Source organism: Danio rerio, chromosome 24, assembly GCF_052040795.2.
Source record: "Danio rerio strain M-AB ecotype USA chromosome 24, GRCz13ab, whole genome shotgun sequence".
In the NCBI taxonomy this organism is placed as follows: domain Eukaryota; kingdom Metazoa; phylum Chordata; class Actinopteri; order Cypriniformes; family Danionidae; genus Danio; species Danio rerio.
The window spans coordinates 8,785,001-8,802,500 of NC_141044.1; the positions used below are offsets into that span (position 1 = coordinate 8,785,001).

General features: G+C 33.3%; 1 protein-coding gene across 15 annotated transcripts in view; it reads right to left on the minus strand.

Annotated features, from left to right (window-relative positions):
• ofcc1 (orofacial cleft 1 candidate 1) overlaps positions 1-17,500 on the minus strand; it is a 202,358-nt gene that overhangs the window by 159,337 nt on the left and 25,521 nt on the right. For all 15 annotated transcript variants that reach the window (XR_015524744.1, XR_015524745.1, XR_015524746.1 and 12 more), the window contains 2 exons: positions 8,206-8,272; positions 7,738-7,884 (listed from right to left, as the gene is read on the minus strand). Coding sequence is in view for 9 of the 15 variants with exons in the window: in XM_087309188.1 (XP_087165314.1) it covers positions 7,738-7,884; positions 8,206-8,272 (214 nt within the window). In the remaining 6 variants the exon portion in view is untranslated. The remainder of the gene's footprint in view (positions 1-7,737; positions 7,885-8,205; positions 8,273-17,500) is intronic.

Genomic DNA, 17,500 nt, shown 5'->3' on the forward strand with positions numbered 1-17,500 from the left:
CTGTTACCACTACATAGTTTAATACATAGTTGTAACTTAAAAATCCTAAATGTCTGATTAGATTACAAATTTTAAGATATCAAAATAAATTTTCACAACAGGAAAGTATTGGTAATTACATCAATTAAAAAAAAATGCAGCTAATTGAAAGATAAATATTTCTGTCAATTAGTTTGAGACAATATTTAACTTGTAGCAACCCAAAGAAAAATACATTTTTCCACACAAATGGGGTTCTGAATTTTAATGCTTCTCCCCCACTGAACAAGCAAGAAGCAAGTCTGGAAAAGTTTTAGGCAGACTCTTTGGTACAAAGTACATTTCAAGGTGACATCTATATATTTAAAAGAGTTATATTTAATTTCCAAATTAATGTTCTCCATTTGACTACTCCTGGTAAACAGTTGATGTTAGCAGTGTCTTTTGACTTGAAAAAAAAAAAAAGGTTTATTGCTTTACAAGAATACACAAAAATTTGAGGAGAACCTTGAAAGCGAAGTGATGACAATTGCCATCATTGGTGATCAGTCTACTTTGGAATTGAAACACAAGATGGAAACCATCGTTGTTGAGGGCATGAGAATCCTAAATGGAATGGATATCACAAAGTGCCGTGCTCTGCTGATGGGCATAATATATGCTTTGAATCCAAGCTACCTTAAGGAACTTAATTATACTTGTGAAGCTTCTCGAACTTGATGGACTGAAGCCCAGTGCAAAAGTAATGCATCTCAAGAACGTTATTTTCTGAAGTCTCTACTTATTTCAGAGTAGAGTTTGCTTTTTTATGTTGCACTGTATATTGTTTTGTATTTTTAAGTCCACACACCCATATTTGTGTAGACATTTGAAACGTTTGTAGTATGGTAAATCATGGAACACATCCACTGCTGATTGTAACAACTTAGTATTTCATCCTTACCTTACTTCATGTTAAATCATCTCAGTCATAGTATTTTTATAACACATAAAAAATTATTCTTATTTCGTGTGAAAGCCATCAAAGCAGTCTGGACACAGGGCATATGTGATATGTAATTTTAAATGACAATTTATGTTGATATATTTGTTAAATGTCTGTTTTATTACAATTTAAGACAATTGATAACATCTTTGAAAAAAATAGAATAGATATACTAGCAGGTTACAAAAAAAATGCCTTTTATGCAATCTGACTTCTCTGTTGCATGATGTCCACATACAATGACAGTTGGAATAAAAACTACATTTTTATTTTACACCCTAAATTTTATTTTATAAATAACTATTCATCATACTTTAGTATATATCAGTATATATATATATATATATATATATATATATATATATATATATATATATATATATATATATATATATATATATATATATATATATATATATATATATATATTTATATATATATATATATATAAATAAAATCTTTTATTTATTTATTTATTTATTTTGCAATTGGCCTTGAAAAAAAGTATTTCACAGATATGCATGAGGTATTTAGCACACAGCCATCACTGTCGGCCATCTTAGATTAATGATGTCATCAAGCAAACAATAACCAGCCACTATATGGCTAGCCACTTTGACAATACTGCTACTGACACTACCCTCAAGTGGTTTGGAGAAAACTACCATGGTTTATGAACCCTAAATTAAGTTTAATTAACTATCCACAAATGTGGACATAATGCATAAAAGGGAAATAAAAAATGAACTTGATAACAAAAATAAGTTAGTTTCATGTATTTCTTACAAGCAACTAAATAAACAGTAAATTTGAAGACACACAAAAAATTAAACAATTTCATCTACTTAATTTATTTGAGGTTATAAATTTGAAAACTTGCATGTATAATTTTGGTACTTAGGAACATGACACTGGATTTACTTTACATTTTAATAAAAACCTAGTTGAAACAACATTATTTTCTTAAATACTCAAAAAAATGGAGTTTATGCTACATGAAAAAAACATTCGATTGAAGCAGAAAAGTTAATTTGGCTAGCATAATAAAGTTTGTTGTCTGAAATTCATTTTGCTAGGTGTTGTTGTGACTGAAATATATTGATGCAAACTGTTGCGTTCATTTTTTTATTTTACTTTTTTTTTTTTAGTCTTAAAAATATTATTTTGAGTGTACGTCAAACAGCTGGCTTAAATTATACTAAAACAAAGCTATGTTACTACCAGTGGTGAAAAGACTATTGGAAAATCACTTTATAAACTGATTTCACCCAGCTGCCATTTTAAACAGCGAAATCGAGGCTGTGGTGGGAAGAAACCCGGAAGTATTGCCTGATTCACAGAAGAATGTTGTGTACATGGCTGTATATCTTATCAGCGAAGAGAAAGTGACAATTTTTTTTTCCTGAAGGTCTGTTCTGAATAAATAATGAAAAAAAAAAAGGATATTGGACCTCATTTTCAGCTACGTTATGGGAAACGGCACTAGTTAGCTAACATTTTCTTTCCCAAACACATGTTTTAGATGCCTTTTATCAAACTTTAGTTAATAAACTGATTCTTTTACTATATTAGACCTCTCATGATACAAACTTTCGGTACTGAAATATTTTTTAAAAATATGTCCATTTTCCGTTAACATTTAAGCACTGTTGATGGTGTTCTTAAACAGCGCTGATTTGCCATGGTGTTCACATGCTCGACAGAAATTACTGATTGGCCGTGAAGGTCATCAGTTCACCGCACCTATGTTTACCAAGTGTAAACACAGACGAGCGATCCGCTGATAAATCGACTGATCTTCACGGCTTTAAAATGCTCCAATGTTCATCTATCTGAGTTTGCAATCTGTGATGAGCGGTATACAAATGACCTACACAGCCAATCACAGTCATTTCTGTATACCACAGGTGAATACTTTGGCAAATCAGCGCTGTTTATGAACGCGCTCAGCGGCGCTTAAATGTTAGTGGGAAATGGACGTTTTCAGTACCGGGACTAGACTATTTCAGACAACACCAGGATGTGCTATGGAGGACTGCATTGTTATGGGTACATATAGGCTGAAGTAGGGAAGCGTCCTCACAATGTTTACCTGCTGCCATGAAATGAAACTTAGGAGGACACTTAAGCGTATTACCCTTAAAAAGATTTTGATATTGTTTGATGCCTAATGAATGAGGGGTGAAGCAGAGGCGCAGTAGGTAGTGCTGTCGCTTCACAGCAAGGAGGTCGCTGGGTCACTGGTTCGAGCCTCGGCTTAGTTGGTGTTTCTGTGTGAACACCAACTGAGCCGAGTTTGCATGTTCTCCCTGCGTTTGCGTGGGTTTCCTCCTGGAGCTCTGCTTTCCCGGACAGTCCAAAGACATGCAGTACAGGTGCGTTGAGTAGGCTAAATTGTCCGTAGTGTATGAGTGTGTGGATGGTTCCCAGAGATGGGTTGCGGCTGGAAGGGCATCCGCTGCATAAAAACTTGCTGGATAAGTTGGCAGTTCATTCCTCTGTGGCGACCCCGGATTAATAAAGGGACTAAGCCGACAAGAAAATGAATGAATGAATGAACTGAATGATATTAAAGTGATTTTTACACCATATCTGCATTTTTAGGTCGTGGCAACAGCTGGAGGTTTGTAGTACACAGCATGTTGTTGCAATGTTTATAGTGCTGATCCTATACTTCCGGGTTTCCTCCCACCGCAACCTCGCTTTTGGGTTTTAAAAAGGTGGCCGTGTGAAAGAAGCGTATTAAAACTATCATCACCTGCCTAAAAATGTATTGCAAGTAGAGTTAAAGTATCTGTTGTAAATAACCCTAAGTAGCCCTTTTAAAGGTACTCAGGAGTGCATGTGTGTTAACAACATTCTGTAGTGCATTTATTTATTGTTTAAGGCCATTTTGGTCACCATACAGTAAACAACCATCATCTTATCATCAGTGACATTCAGTCTAAACATTAGTGTAACAACAGTGTAATTCTTGGACACTTTTAATGCTTCCAAACAGTTTGCAAGTCTTAAGGTTGTTTGGTGTGATGTGATTTCATTTCAACAATTTGAATTTTTTTTACCCTTTGAGTTTTTTTTACTTATTTAAATATTTCCCAAATAATGTTTAAAAGAGCAGGGAAATTTCACAGTATGTCTGATACTATTTTTTTTCTGGACAAAGTCTTATTTGTTTTTTTCAGCTAGAATAAAAGCTATTTTTAATGAAAAAAAAATAATAATTTTAAGGTCACAATTATAAGGCACTTTAAGCTATATATATTTTTTGATAGTCAACAGAACAAACCATCATTATACAATAACTTGCCTAATTAACCTAGTTAAACCTTTAAATGTCTCTTTAAGCTGTCCCTAAAGTGTAAAGTGTACTCAAGGGAAAGTTAAAGAACACATTTTTAAAACTAATTTGTAAATTACAATTCCTGAAAACAACCACTCAATTACAGTAATTTGAGTATTTGTTACTTTACACCACTGTTTGCTACCAAAAAAGGTGACTGGGTCTTCCAATAGCGAGAACTGCAATTCCTCTCATCTATTTCACTAAGTACTGTCTCTGTTTCTGGCGTCATGAGCAAAAGCGACCTTTGGCGATCCAACAAAGTTGAGTTGACTTTATGCAAATAAGCATCAATATGAGGCTGCATCCACCAATGGGAATGCACACAGTGATCCCCCGCCTGATACAGTTCGACCTCAAGCGATTTAAACGTTGTCAGTGAAAACGCCCCTTTTGACTGACATTCACCCATCAAATAAATTGAAGTGACTTGAGTCCCAAAGAGAAGCTCTTTTCCACGGTAAACACAGTTTGGCTTCCATATCTGTTTTTGTTGGAAGGGGCTTCACATTCACATTTGCATAACGTTGGCGGTCTTTGAAATAATGTCTTTGAATTATATCTTTGATTTAACTACATGGCCTGGCCATCTTCCAGTGTTTCTCATCCTTAATCAAACTCTTCTCTGTTCTTCATGCACACTATCAATAATGCAGTGCTGCAATGCAGTCTGACGCTGCTAGAATAACACTGATTTGTCAGAAAGGCTGTTATAGATTTAGGGTTGGGGAAATCATGCGATTTTTGTATATGTAAGTAAATACATTCTCAAATATGTGCTGGCAGAACTGATAAAAAAAAAGAGCCAAAAGAGAGCTTCTCTAAGGACAAAATCATGTGTCCTTTTTTTTTCTTGCGCAGTATGAAATGAAAGTTGATGTAGTATTTATCAAAGGAATTGAACACAGCAGTTTAACTTTTGAAATTATGCATAGGCAAAAGCTAAGGTTTGATCTCAGCTTGAATTTGATAATCATTTGAATTATTTACATGCGGGAATATGCCTGCCAGCTAAAACACTCGATGTTCGTTCTAGTGCTCTATGAGCTTTCACAGCACACAAAGGCGGCAGTCATCTAAAATGTAAACTCCACTGCAACTTTCTCTTCTTTTTTTGTTTATTGTTGCGCATGTCATAGTGCACTCTCAGAAACAAAGGTACAAGGTGGTACAAAAATAGTTTCTTAAGGAACAGTTTTGTACCTTTGTAAAAATTGTATCTTATATAGTACAGAAAAATGCCTCTCATGATACTGTTCTGTACCTTTTATACAATTAAAATGAAGGTACACAATTGTTCTCATAAAAAGATGCAAAAGTTTTGGACAGCTCCTTTATTACAATATCTATAAAAATAAATATTACTGGGAAGGCAAAGGGATTTCATGAATAATTTCCATAATAAACCCCGAATCCTCATTTAAAACCATACGTTTAAAGAAACTCATAAACATTAATTATTAAGTTCTATAATACAAATTATTGGTGAAACATAAAACTATATCTATTGTAAACTAAACATTTAAGGCATTTTTAATAAATGTTTGGTAAGCATTTTCTGATACACTGTCATTATTGATATTCACTATCAATTTGCTTTCCACCATGCACGTGAGCTGGCGAAAGCTGAGCTGCAGTGTTCACGCAGACATTTTAGTATTGTAAAGCTAATCAAACATTGTGCATATCTCATTTAAATACTTTTGCATAATTCTGTTTCTATTTTAAAATGAAGTAAACTAAACTAGCTTTTAAGTGATTACAAAGGTATTGTGTGTAAATTGGAGGAAAAAAATGTTTAATATTGTACATGGAAACATGTATTTCATTTTTGTGAAAAGTGTTGTGAAGTGTTCAGCAAAAACTAGATCTTTTGATTTATCTTAAAGTATTTTTTATGCTTTATTCTAAATTGAAAATGTGCATTTACACAAAAAGAAACTTTTTTTGTAAACTGTAAAATTGTTTATTAAATGTATTTGATGTTTTAAATTTACCGAAAATAAATTGACGGATTTTGAATACAGCAAAATACCTTTAGATAATGTCTAAAGGATCACATTTGACACTGTTAGGGTACAAAGTGTCTTGTCACTGCAGTGGTACCTTCATGGACAACATTTATACCTTTGACGAAGGTACAATATTGGATCTGCAGGTTTTAAAAAGCAAAAGTACATTTTGGTTTCCCATGGTAAAAATAATGTCCTCAAAGCTACAAACTCCAATGGTATAAATTTGTTTCTTTGTTTTAAGGTACAATTCTGTTCCATTAAAAGGTATTACCCCAGTGACAAGGATTTGTACCGTCTTTGGTACAACATTGTATCATTTTTTTTTCTGAGAGTGTGTGGTTTACTTGCTGAGATTGTTCACGGTTTCAATGCTCTTTACATTTACACAACAACGGGCAAAAAAGAAAAAGAAAAAAACACAGTAAGATTCACTTTAATTGTTTTTAAAGATTGTGGCCAAATTATCTCTTTTTTGGGGGGGTCTGGGGGGGGGGTCTGTTTTTCTTTGTTTTTGCAGTGAACTAATACTGTTTACAGACACACTGTAAAACCTAACAGTCAACTTTATCAAATGAAATGAGTGTAGTTAACTCAAAATGTGCTAAAAGTTAATTCTATTTATTTGAAAAGAATTTTAGGAGAACTTAACATTGAAGGTAATGAGTTAATTAAATGCCTTATTACTTAAACTAAAATGAAGTTCACAGTACTCACATAGATTAGTTTACAAACTCAGATGGTTTGTAGCAATCAGTTTCCTCAAACAATTTGAGTTGCCTTAACTTAAGTTTATCAGTACTCAGTTGGTTTGAGTTCTCTTCATTTATCGGGTTTAACTGTGCTCAAATTGCTTTATTTACTTAAATGAATTAAGTTCACAGTACTCATTAGGATTAGTTTTTAAACTTAAATGGTGTGTTGCAATTGGTTGCCTCAAATGGTTCGTGTTACGTTAACTTTTTGGGTTTTAGTGTAGAACTTTTCTTAGTCTAGTATCAAAAATGTTATGTCAGTATCTTGTGAACACTTGATATTTGTTGAATGAAATGATCCATTAAGGAATAAAATAAAAAAAAGAATCCCTTCACTTTGTAGTGCCATGCACTGCTGCATTCTTTTAAGATTGTCAACCTATAGTACTTAAAAAGCACAACAACATATGAAAGTATGTGAAAAATGGCACATCTGATTCATAACCTGCTATATGAGAGGAGAGGCATATGTTCCAGATGAGCAGTGTTTGCAGTTCAACATCATCTTACGTCCTTCCATTAAACTTTTTTTTTTTTTTAAACTCTACTCCTGTAACATCTGCAAATGCACCTATGCTATACAGGGATACCTGTTAGGACAGGCAGCGCTGGAATGTGAGGCCGGGCCTGTCTTACAGAGGGTGGGACAGGGTAAAGCTTCACCTGCTGTCGTAGCTGTGGCCCTCAACCCCATGTGCTGTCCCCGAACCGCAAGTGTGCTGTTGCGCACACCACCTCTTGTCTCACTCTCTTCCTCCGAGTCCTCCTGGAACGCGGGATTTACAGCTCCCTCCATCCTGCCTTTTTCCGCTGAGAACAGAAAGATGAGAATAAAACAGAGGTCAGACTGGCACGTTATTCCAAAGAACATTTAACGACAAGCAAAAAATTTCCTTCCCCCTGCAATGACACAGAAGCACAAGTTAAAATTAAACCCAAATCACGAAGAGGAAGGGTGTGTGAAAAAGAAGACGAAGAAGATGAAGGAGAAAAAGCAGAAGAAATGATTAAAATAATTACAAATTGCGCCCTGACAAGCAAGAGCAAAATTTAGCCCAGAGCCATTTGTCTGTAATTAGTTAATTAATCCTTACACAAATTATGAGCAATAACTCATCACGCGGGACTCACCCATCAGAAATTCAGCCGACTTGGATTTCTTCTGCTCAGGTTGCTCCACAGCCTTCTGCTGCAACTTCTGGAGGGAAATTGTTAAATGAATAAATTAGCTGCAGAATGAAGATCATCATTTCTGATCCGCAACTAACGCAGTATTTTAAATATGGGACGACACGAAAATGTCATTTAATTTACAACGCCGCTAAAGGGGTCAAGCGCTAATTGAACAACAGAGTGGAAGGAACTGGAATCATAAATAGATAAGTTGACATGAATGCCTGATGAAGGTCACATTAAAATACTTACAGTGTCCAACCCCCCACCCTCCCGAATCCCACCCCAACCTCCAACCCTGAGAAAAGCACAGTTTACTCCTCCAGAAAGGGGAGATACATTTTTATTTGAGCTATGTGGAAACGTTAAAGCTTTGCTGTGCGTATAAATATGCAAATCGTCATAAACACATTGCAAGGCTCAAACGCAAGAGAAAGAAAATAGGACAAGAGACCTTGCACCAAATTAAAAACATAAACCAGGGTTCTTCTTACCACATGTGGGAACTCTAACATGCTGTGAAATAAAAATAAAAATAGGAAGCTAAAAATGTAATGTTGCTGGTCTATCCATTTGTGGGGCGGTCTCTTATACATGTTTTCTGTTGTTATTTTAAGATTACATTTTTTAATTTTTTTAATAGGATCAAATAATGCAGAGGAGGTGTTAATTCTTACAATATAGTACTTATGCAATTGAAGTCAGAATTATTAGCCCACCTTTAAATTATTTTTTTTCTTTTATAAATATTTCCCAAATGATGTTCAATAGAGCAAGAAAATGTTCACGGTATGTCTGATAATGTTTTTTTTTTTTTTTTTTTTTTTGGAGTAAGTCTTATTTGTTTTATTTTGGCTAGAATAAAAGTAGTTTTTAATTTTTTCGAACCATTTTAAGGTCAAATGATTAGCCCCTTTATGCTATTTGTTTCGTTTGTCTTTAGAACAACCCATCGTTGTACAATAACTTAATAGTTAAGCCTGTCTTTTTAAACTGTAGAAGTGTCATGAAAAATATCTAGTAAAATATTATGTACTGCCATCATAGCAAAGATAAAATAAATCAGTTCTTAGAGATTAGAGTGTTATTTCTAAACTATTATGTTTAGAAATCTTCTCTTCGTTAATCAGAAATCAAGGGAAAAAATAAACAGGGGGGCTAATAATACGGGGGTGGGGGGGGTGTAATTATTCTGAATTCAACTGTATAATGTAAATAAAGTAAACTCTTTTCTAAATCAACACATATGCAATGAACTTTTACAAGAAATACATTAATGTTCCACTAGCAGACATATTTTCAGATGTTTCTCTATTTCATGTTTATTATTTGACTGGTTTGGTTATGTAAGAGAAACCAGCCTAGATGTTGCAATTTAACTGCGCTTGTTCTCTCCTGCAGTGGTCTTAGTAAACAATACTAATTCTAAAATATATTTTTGGGGAAAAGGTTGGATTTCTATCAACTTATTATTTTTTTTTTATTAGCTTTTATGTAAGGTCGCAATAGCACAATATATTTAATGAATTTATATTATACATTTAATAATATATTTAGTATACAATATAATGTTATAGGCGACACAGTGGCGCAGTAGGTAGTGCTGTCGCCTTACAGCAAGAAGGTCGCTGGTTCGAGACTTGGCTGGGTCATTTGGCGTTTCTGTGTGAAGTTTGCATGTTCTCCCTGCGTTTGCATGGGTTTCCTCTGGGTGCTCTGGTTTCCCCCGCATTCCAAAAAACATGCGGTACAGGTAAGCTAAATTGTCCATAGTGTACGAGTTTGTATGAGTGTGTGTGAATGTTTCCCAGAGATGGGTTGCGGCTGGAAGGGCATCCACTGCATAAAAAACGTGCTGGATAAGTTGGCGGTTCATTCCACTGTGGCGACCTTGGATTAATAAAGGGATTAAGCCGAAAAGAAAATGAATAAATAATATGTTATAATCAATTATATAAGATTTTTACCAAAAAATTGAACAACTCGTGATCTCAGTGGCATATTTTAATAAATCCCAGGCAAGGCACAATTTCACATATTTGTTTTGCCTTAATGTGATTTATAAATAACATTTTTATACATATAAATGACACATATATATTTCTGTATTATAGGTATATTTTTAAAATGAATATATTTTTACTGCAGTACTTACCATATGCAGTGTGGAAATGTTGCAATGGCATTACATGTTAACTTTTTTAAGGTGATTCTTATAATAATAATAATAATAATAATAATAATAATAATAATAATAATAATAATAATAATAATAATAATAATAATAATAACATAAAATAATATCAAATTGTTGTTATTATTATTATTATTATTATTATTATTATTATTATTATTATTATTATTATTATTATTATTATTATTATTATTATACAAGTAGAGGTATTGATAATATTAATAATATTAGCAATAATAACAATAATAAAAATAATAATAAATAATAATAATAATAATAACAACAACAACAACAACAACAACAACATCATAACAACAGCAATAATGAAAACAATTATGATATTATTTTTTCATATTCTTCTTCTTCTTATTATTATTATTATTATTATTATTATTATTATTATTATTATTAGTTGTAGTAGTATTATTAGTATTATTACCAATAAATGCTATTATTATTATTATTATTATTATTATTATTATTATTATTATTATTGTTTTTGTTGTTAATTAATTAATTAGTTTATTATGATCATAATAATTATCTGTAAAATATAAATAACAAAATAATAATACCTGTTAAATAGTTTCGGAATTCCTCAAATTTTTCCGTTTAGATGTTGTGCAATAAAGCCAAGATCTGTCACTACATTATTTCAGTCTTGCATATGTAAATGAGCTCTGAACGGCACAGATGAAATCGATAAACACTGCTAGACATATGAACATTGCGTACAGATGCACAAAACATAAAGCATCGTCTTAAAGACAGCAGCTTAAGTGGGAAATGTTTTTCATCTTACATGACAGAGCAATTAAAGTTGAGCAGGACACATTCCAATCTGGAGCAGAGTTTAGAAATCTGCTTTAACATCCAACAAGCCCTAAAGCCACACATTCATTTGCACCGCTGAGATTAATGCTAATCTAATTGTAACTTATTTAAAAACCATTTGCTTTTCCCCCCACTCTCTTCAAATCAATTTCTCTAACAGTAAGATGGTAAAACTGACCAGAAATCTTAAATGTGTCAAATAAGTGTTTTTTTTTTTCCTTACGTTTTCTCATTTTTATGTATAGTCATTCTAACATGGCTGAAACATTTTTTTTTTCTTGCACGTTTTGGTGCATGTCCCGCATGGAAATTTACAAGTGATAATTGGGCCACCACTTGAGAAATAAGCAAATAATGATTTTGCCAAAAGCAGAATGACACATAATTATCCTCACCAATTCAACATTTCATATTATCCGTCCGGCGCTCTCTTACACTGGTGGATTTCAATTATCTCCCAGTAACAAATCTCTTTAATTACTTTCTGAAGTTGTCACACCAGCATTGTCATACTCTTCTATTTTTCCCTGATGAATTTGAAATTCATTCTGTGAGTGTATGAGAGTGTGTGCATGTATGTGTGCGTGTCTGTGACATAAAATAACACTAATTTGTATAATGACATGGGTATGACATAGGTATTACAAGGAGAAGGTAGCTTTAGAGGACATTTCTGAGCAAGAGTAAAACTGCACAAAGTTTCCTACAGTATAAGGTGTAGGGTTGGTATCGGATGAAAGAAAACGGTATAAAAACAACTACACCTATAGCATGTCCCAACAATTTACAAATATAAACCTGTTTGTGTGTGTAGCCTGCATATCATCTATACATTCATTCATTCATTCATTTTCTTTTCGGCTTAGTCCCTTTATTATTCTGGGGGCGCCACAGCGGAATGAACCGCCAACTTATCCAGCATATGTTTTAAGCAGCGGGAGCCCTCCCGGCTGCAACCCATCACTGGGAAACATCCATACACACTCATTCACGCACATACACTACGGACAATTTTAGCTTACCCAATTCATCTATAGCGCATGTCTTTGGACTTGTGGGGGAAACCGGAGCAACCGGAGGAAACCCACGCAAACATGAAGAGAACATACAAACTCCACACAGAAATACCAACTGACCCAGCCGGGGCTCGAACCAGCGAATTGCACTAAATCAGCAGGTTAAACTGCCATCTAAATATAAAGTACACATCTAAAGTACTGCCAGATTAAATATGTAATATGATTTATATAACATTTATTTCAAACTTTCAGTACATAAAAACATAAATATAAATACAGTTTAAGTCAGAATTATTAGCCCCCCTGTTTAATTTTTTCCCCAATTTCTCCTTAACGGAGATTATATTTCTACACATAAAATAATCTGATTGGCTGATAGCCGTAATATATTTAAGTAATATCAGCACCCGTACAGCCTCTTTACCCTTTGTGTATTACTCCGCCCACATACAGCCAGCCAAAAGCAGACACTACAGATCTAGTTTAATAGATGCTTGCTCAGCTGTCTAACTGTCAGCTTATGATTTGAATCCAAAGCGGAAAAAAATAGTTCCTCATACAAAAGGGGTTTTGAGACTCTCCATGTTTTATTTTGTTTTTATATACACATAATGCACAATTATGTCAAACTGTTGTATAAACGCAATATCACACTCGTAGCAGTGTGATATGGCTGTATATCGGCACTGCTTGGGGCACTAAAGCACTCGGCCTGCAGCCACGTGCCAACGCACGCCTCCCACCAGTGCCGATATACAGCCATATCGCACTGCTCCTCGTGTGATATTGCTCATATATATATACTATTATTAAAACGGTTTCAATTACAATTGCACTAAATCAGCAGGTTAAGCTGACATCTTAACCAAGTACACATTTATATATAAAAACCCATTATTTTCTGACAGATAAAAGATTCATTAAGATTTATATGACATAAATATCAAGCTTACATAAAGACTTCAAAATAGTTTGCACAGTATAAAAACAATTACGCCTATAAACCTTTCATAGGAGTGATGTAATTGGCCCATGAACATTTCCTGCTTGTTGTCAAACTATTGCATAATTGTAACAAGAGGCAATTTAATTATAACTTAGCATTACAACATCATTTATCAATATGTGGAAATTAAATATGTATAACAGGACCATTAGGACCATTGTCATTGTTTACATCCCTTAAAATGGTCCATATGGAATGTCCCCACAAATCACAAAAAAAAGAATAAACCTATGTGTGTGTTACTGCTTGTGCGTGTGTGCATGCATATTTCAATTTTAATAGTTTTCTTTCTGTATTTATTATTAGTAGACTTTTTGTTATTAGAATGACACTAAATCAGCAAGTTCAACTGACATCTAAATATAAAGCACACATCTAAACATAAAAAACACATTGTTTACTGCCAGATTAAAGATTTATTTATGGTTTACAGTATATGACATTTAATTAACAGTTACATAAAGAATTATCTGTGGCGAATTTTTATTTTATTTTAAATAAAACCATTGTATTGTTAGTATTGTTGAACTCTAATTTAATAAACCTTTTTAATAATTTGCATTTCAAATATTGGTAAGCTTTCCCAGAGATGGGTTGCAGCTGGAAGGGCATCCGCTGTGTAAAACGTGCTGGATAAGTTGGCGGTTTATTCTGCTGTGGCGACCCCAGATTAATAAAGGGACTGAGCCGAAAAGAAAATGAATGAATGAATATTGGTAAGCAGAAAGATTTGATTATTCTCATTAAGGCACTCATTAAAAAATAATTAGAAGAATGCTCATCTCTCTTTTAAAATGTAAATACAAAATCATTCTGTAAGATCCCTAAAAAAAAATAATAATAAATTGATAAAATAAGAAATAATTATTTCTAATTCATCAGGCGTAATAATAATTCATAATTATTATTATTCATCAGGCGACCTCTGAGCCAAACTCAGTTAGCAAAAAATGTAAAACTGCATGCTTTTAATATAATGGACACTTAACAGATAAACATGGCTATAGCACATCAGAAATCCAGCGCCAGACTGGTGTAAGGTGCCAAGGAATTCTAATGATATGTGCCTTAAACTTACTATAAAACAACAACAAGAAAAAAATATGTCCCTGTCATCCGGAGGCATCCAGTTTGCCTCTGGAAACGAAACTGCTGGCATTTTTTTTCTCAATGAGCACTAACAAGATGCCACTAAATGCTGCGGACTGGACAGAGAGGAGCGGGAAACCCTCTCTAATGGATGACAAGAGAAATGTATGAGCTTTATAAGAGAATGTGATTGTTGTCGAAAGGAATTGGGAACACGGATGCCTTCTTCAGCCTGAGATCCGTTCAGCGGCTAGGCGTAAGGCTGGTGGGCATAGACCAGTTCCAGAGTGAATTTTGCATACTGTACGGATCATTGCCCAGTTCAGAGCAGTCACATTGAATCTGCCTTCAACCAATTGTGCTTCATGAAACCGTCAACCCTCATTTACGTCTGACTGTTTTCTTCTGCTGGCTGCAGTAAACAAGCCTTACGACAGTCTCTCTCTCTCTTTCTCTCTCTTGCTCTCTCTCCCTGTTGATGTGCTGACAGCCTCTGTCCTCTATGTTACAGCTTTAACCTTAAGCTTAAACACACACTCAGATGTACAAAGCCAAACCGCATGACTATGAAGCATATATGCACATATTACAAGACTTGATCTCAATCTTAAAGACCTTACAAAGAGACACAGTAATAATGCCTAACAAATATTTTATCACACAATCAAAACAGCGGTTAATTGGCGGTTGCAGCGATACCACAAAAGTCACACATTTTTGTTATACAGTTGAAGTCAGAATTAGTAGGCCCCCTGAATTATTATCACCCCTGTTTATTTTTTTCCCCAATTTCTGTTTAATAGAGGGAAGATTTTCAACACATTTCCAAGAATAACAGTTTTAAAAAAAACTATTTCTAATAACTGATTTATTTTATCTTTGCCATGATGACAGTAAATAATATTTTACTTGATATTTTTCAAGACACTTTTATACAGCTTAAAGTGACATTTAAAGACTTAACTAGGTTAATAAGGTGAACTAGGCAGGTTAGGGTAATTAGGCAAGTTATTCTATAATGATGGTTTGTTCTGTACACTATCGGAAAAAAAAACAAAAAAAGCTTAAAGAGGCTAATAATTGTCCCAAAAATATTTTTAAAAAAAATTCAAAACTGCTTTTATTCTAGTCAAAATAAAACAAATAAGACAAATAAATATTTCTTTTCCCAGAAGAAATAATATTATTACAGTACAGACATACTGTGAAAATTTCCTTGCTCTTTTAAATACCATTTCGGAAATATTTAAAAAAAAAAAAAATAAAAAAAATTCAAAAGGGAACTAATTCTGACTTCAACTGTATATTGACTTATTAACCGTTACAAAAACTTGCAAGTAGAATAGTTCATCAGGCTAAATAAAGTTTGTTTCAAAGCAATATAGCACTAATTATATGAACAAATATTTTTTTGTCGCATTGATAGTGATTTTACAAACTTTAAAGCTGCTTCATCTGATGAGAATTTAGAACTGAATCTTGTTTAATATCTCACAGAAAAGGCACAGGCATGCAACCTTCGGTGACATTCAGAAATGTGTGACGTTTTCACTTTTGTTTTATCTTTTCTGAAAATTCATTTAAGCACAAAGGCTGATTAAACCATTATAGCTGGCTTTGTACAAAGCTTCTGCTTCTGCTTCATGTATTTTAGAGCGCACGTTTTCACAAAATACTAATTGTTATTAAACTAATAGCTTTATGTTGAACAACAACCATGTCAGTTGGTGAAAACAGGAAAACATAATTAGAATTCAGACTTAATTAATCTACGCTGGCCCCTTTAAGTGAATTAGCCAATTATTTATGCATGTGTGCCCCTTTGATGCTAACTGATTAAGAGAGAAAAACAGAACCTTGAAAAATTACAGAACTTTCTTCGTTGTTTATAAAATGCCACTAAAAACTAATGGGGGGGAAATTATTTTTGCTGCTTAACATTTAATGCGAGCTGCTATTTTCAGTAAATCTGCATATATAGTAGATTACACACACAGACACACATGGCACACATACACAAATAAAATATATATATATATATATATATATATATATAAATATATATATATATATATATATATATATATATATATATATATATATATATATATATATATATATACACACACACACACACACACACACACACACACACACAGACACACACACACATATATACATATACACACATACATACAGTGCTCAGCATAATTGAGTACACCCCATTTTGAAAAAGAAATTATTTAATCTATTTCTCAGTGAATATAGGCAATGTTTTTAGTACATTTAAACAAAACAGGTTTATTAAACAGATATATTCATTAAAATAATGTCACCAAACATCTTTAGAAATTGAACGAATGCAATTAAATTTGAGCAAAATATTGCAGGAAAAAACAATTACAACCTACAAATTTGAAGAAATATATATATATATATATTTTTTTTTACTTATTTTTTGCTTCTCCAGATTTTTCCTCTTTTTAAAATTGGTATTGAATATTTTTTTATTGCATATAAATTTGGGTTTACTAGTTTTCGGACGGTTATTGTAAGTTATTTTGTTAGATAAGCTCTGGATTTGGCTTCAGTACTGACTAATCTAATGTATAGTATATGCACAAATATAATATTGTTTAACTTCATATTAAAAATATAACTTTATAATCTTAAAAGATAGATTTGAGCACTGTATATTCATTCATTTTCTTTTCGGCTTAGTCTCTTTATTAATCTGGAGTCGCCACAGTGGAATGAACCGCCAACTTATTCAGCATATGTTTTACGCAGCGAATGCCCTTCCAGCTGCAACCCATCACTGAGAAACATTCATACACTCTCATTCACACACAGACAGTACGGTCAATTTAGCTTACCCAATTCACCTATACCAAATGCCTTTGCACTTGTGGGGGAAACTAGAGCACCCGGAGGAAACCCACATGAACACCGGAGAACATGCAAACTCCACACAGAAGTGCTGACTGAGCAAGCCGAGGCTCAAACCAGCAACCTTCTTGCTGTGATCGTGCGATTTTGCCCAGCAATTATATATATATATATATATATATATATATATATATATATATATATATATATATATATATATAT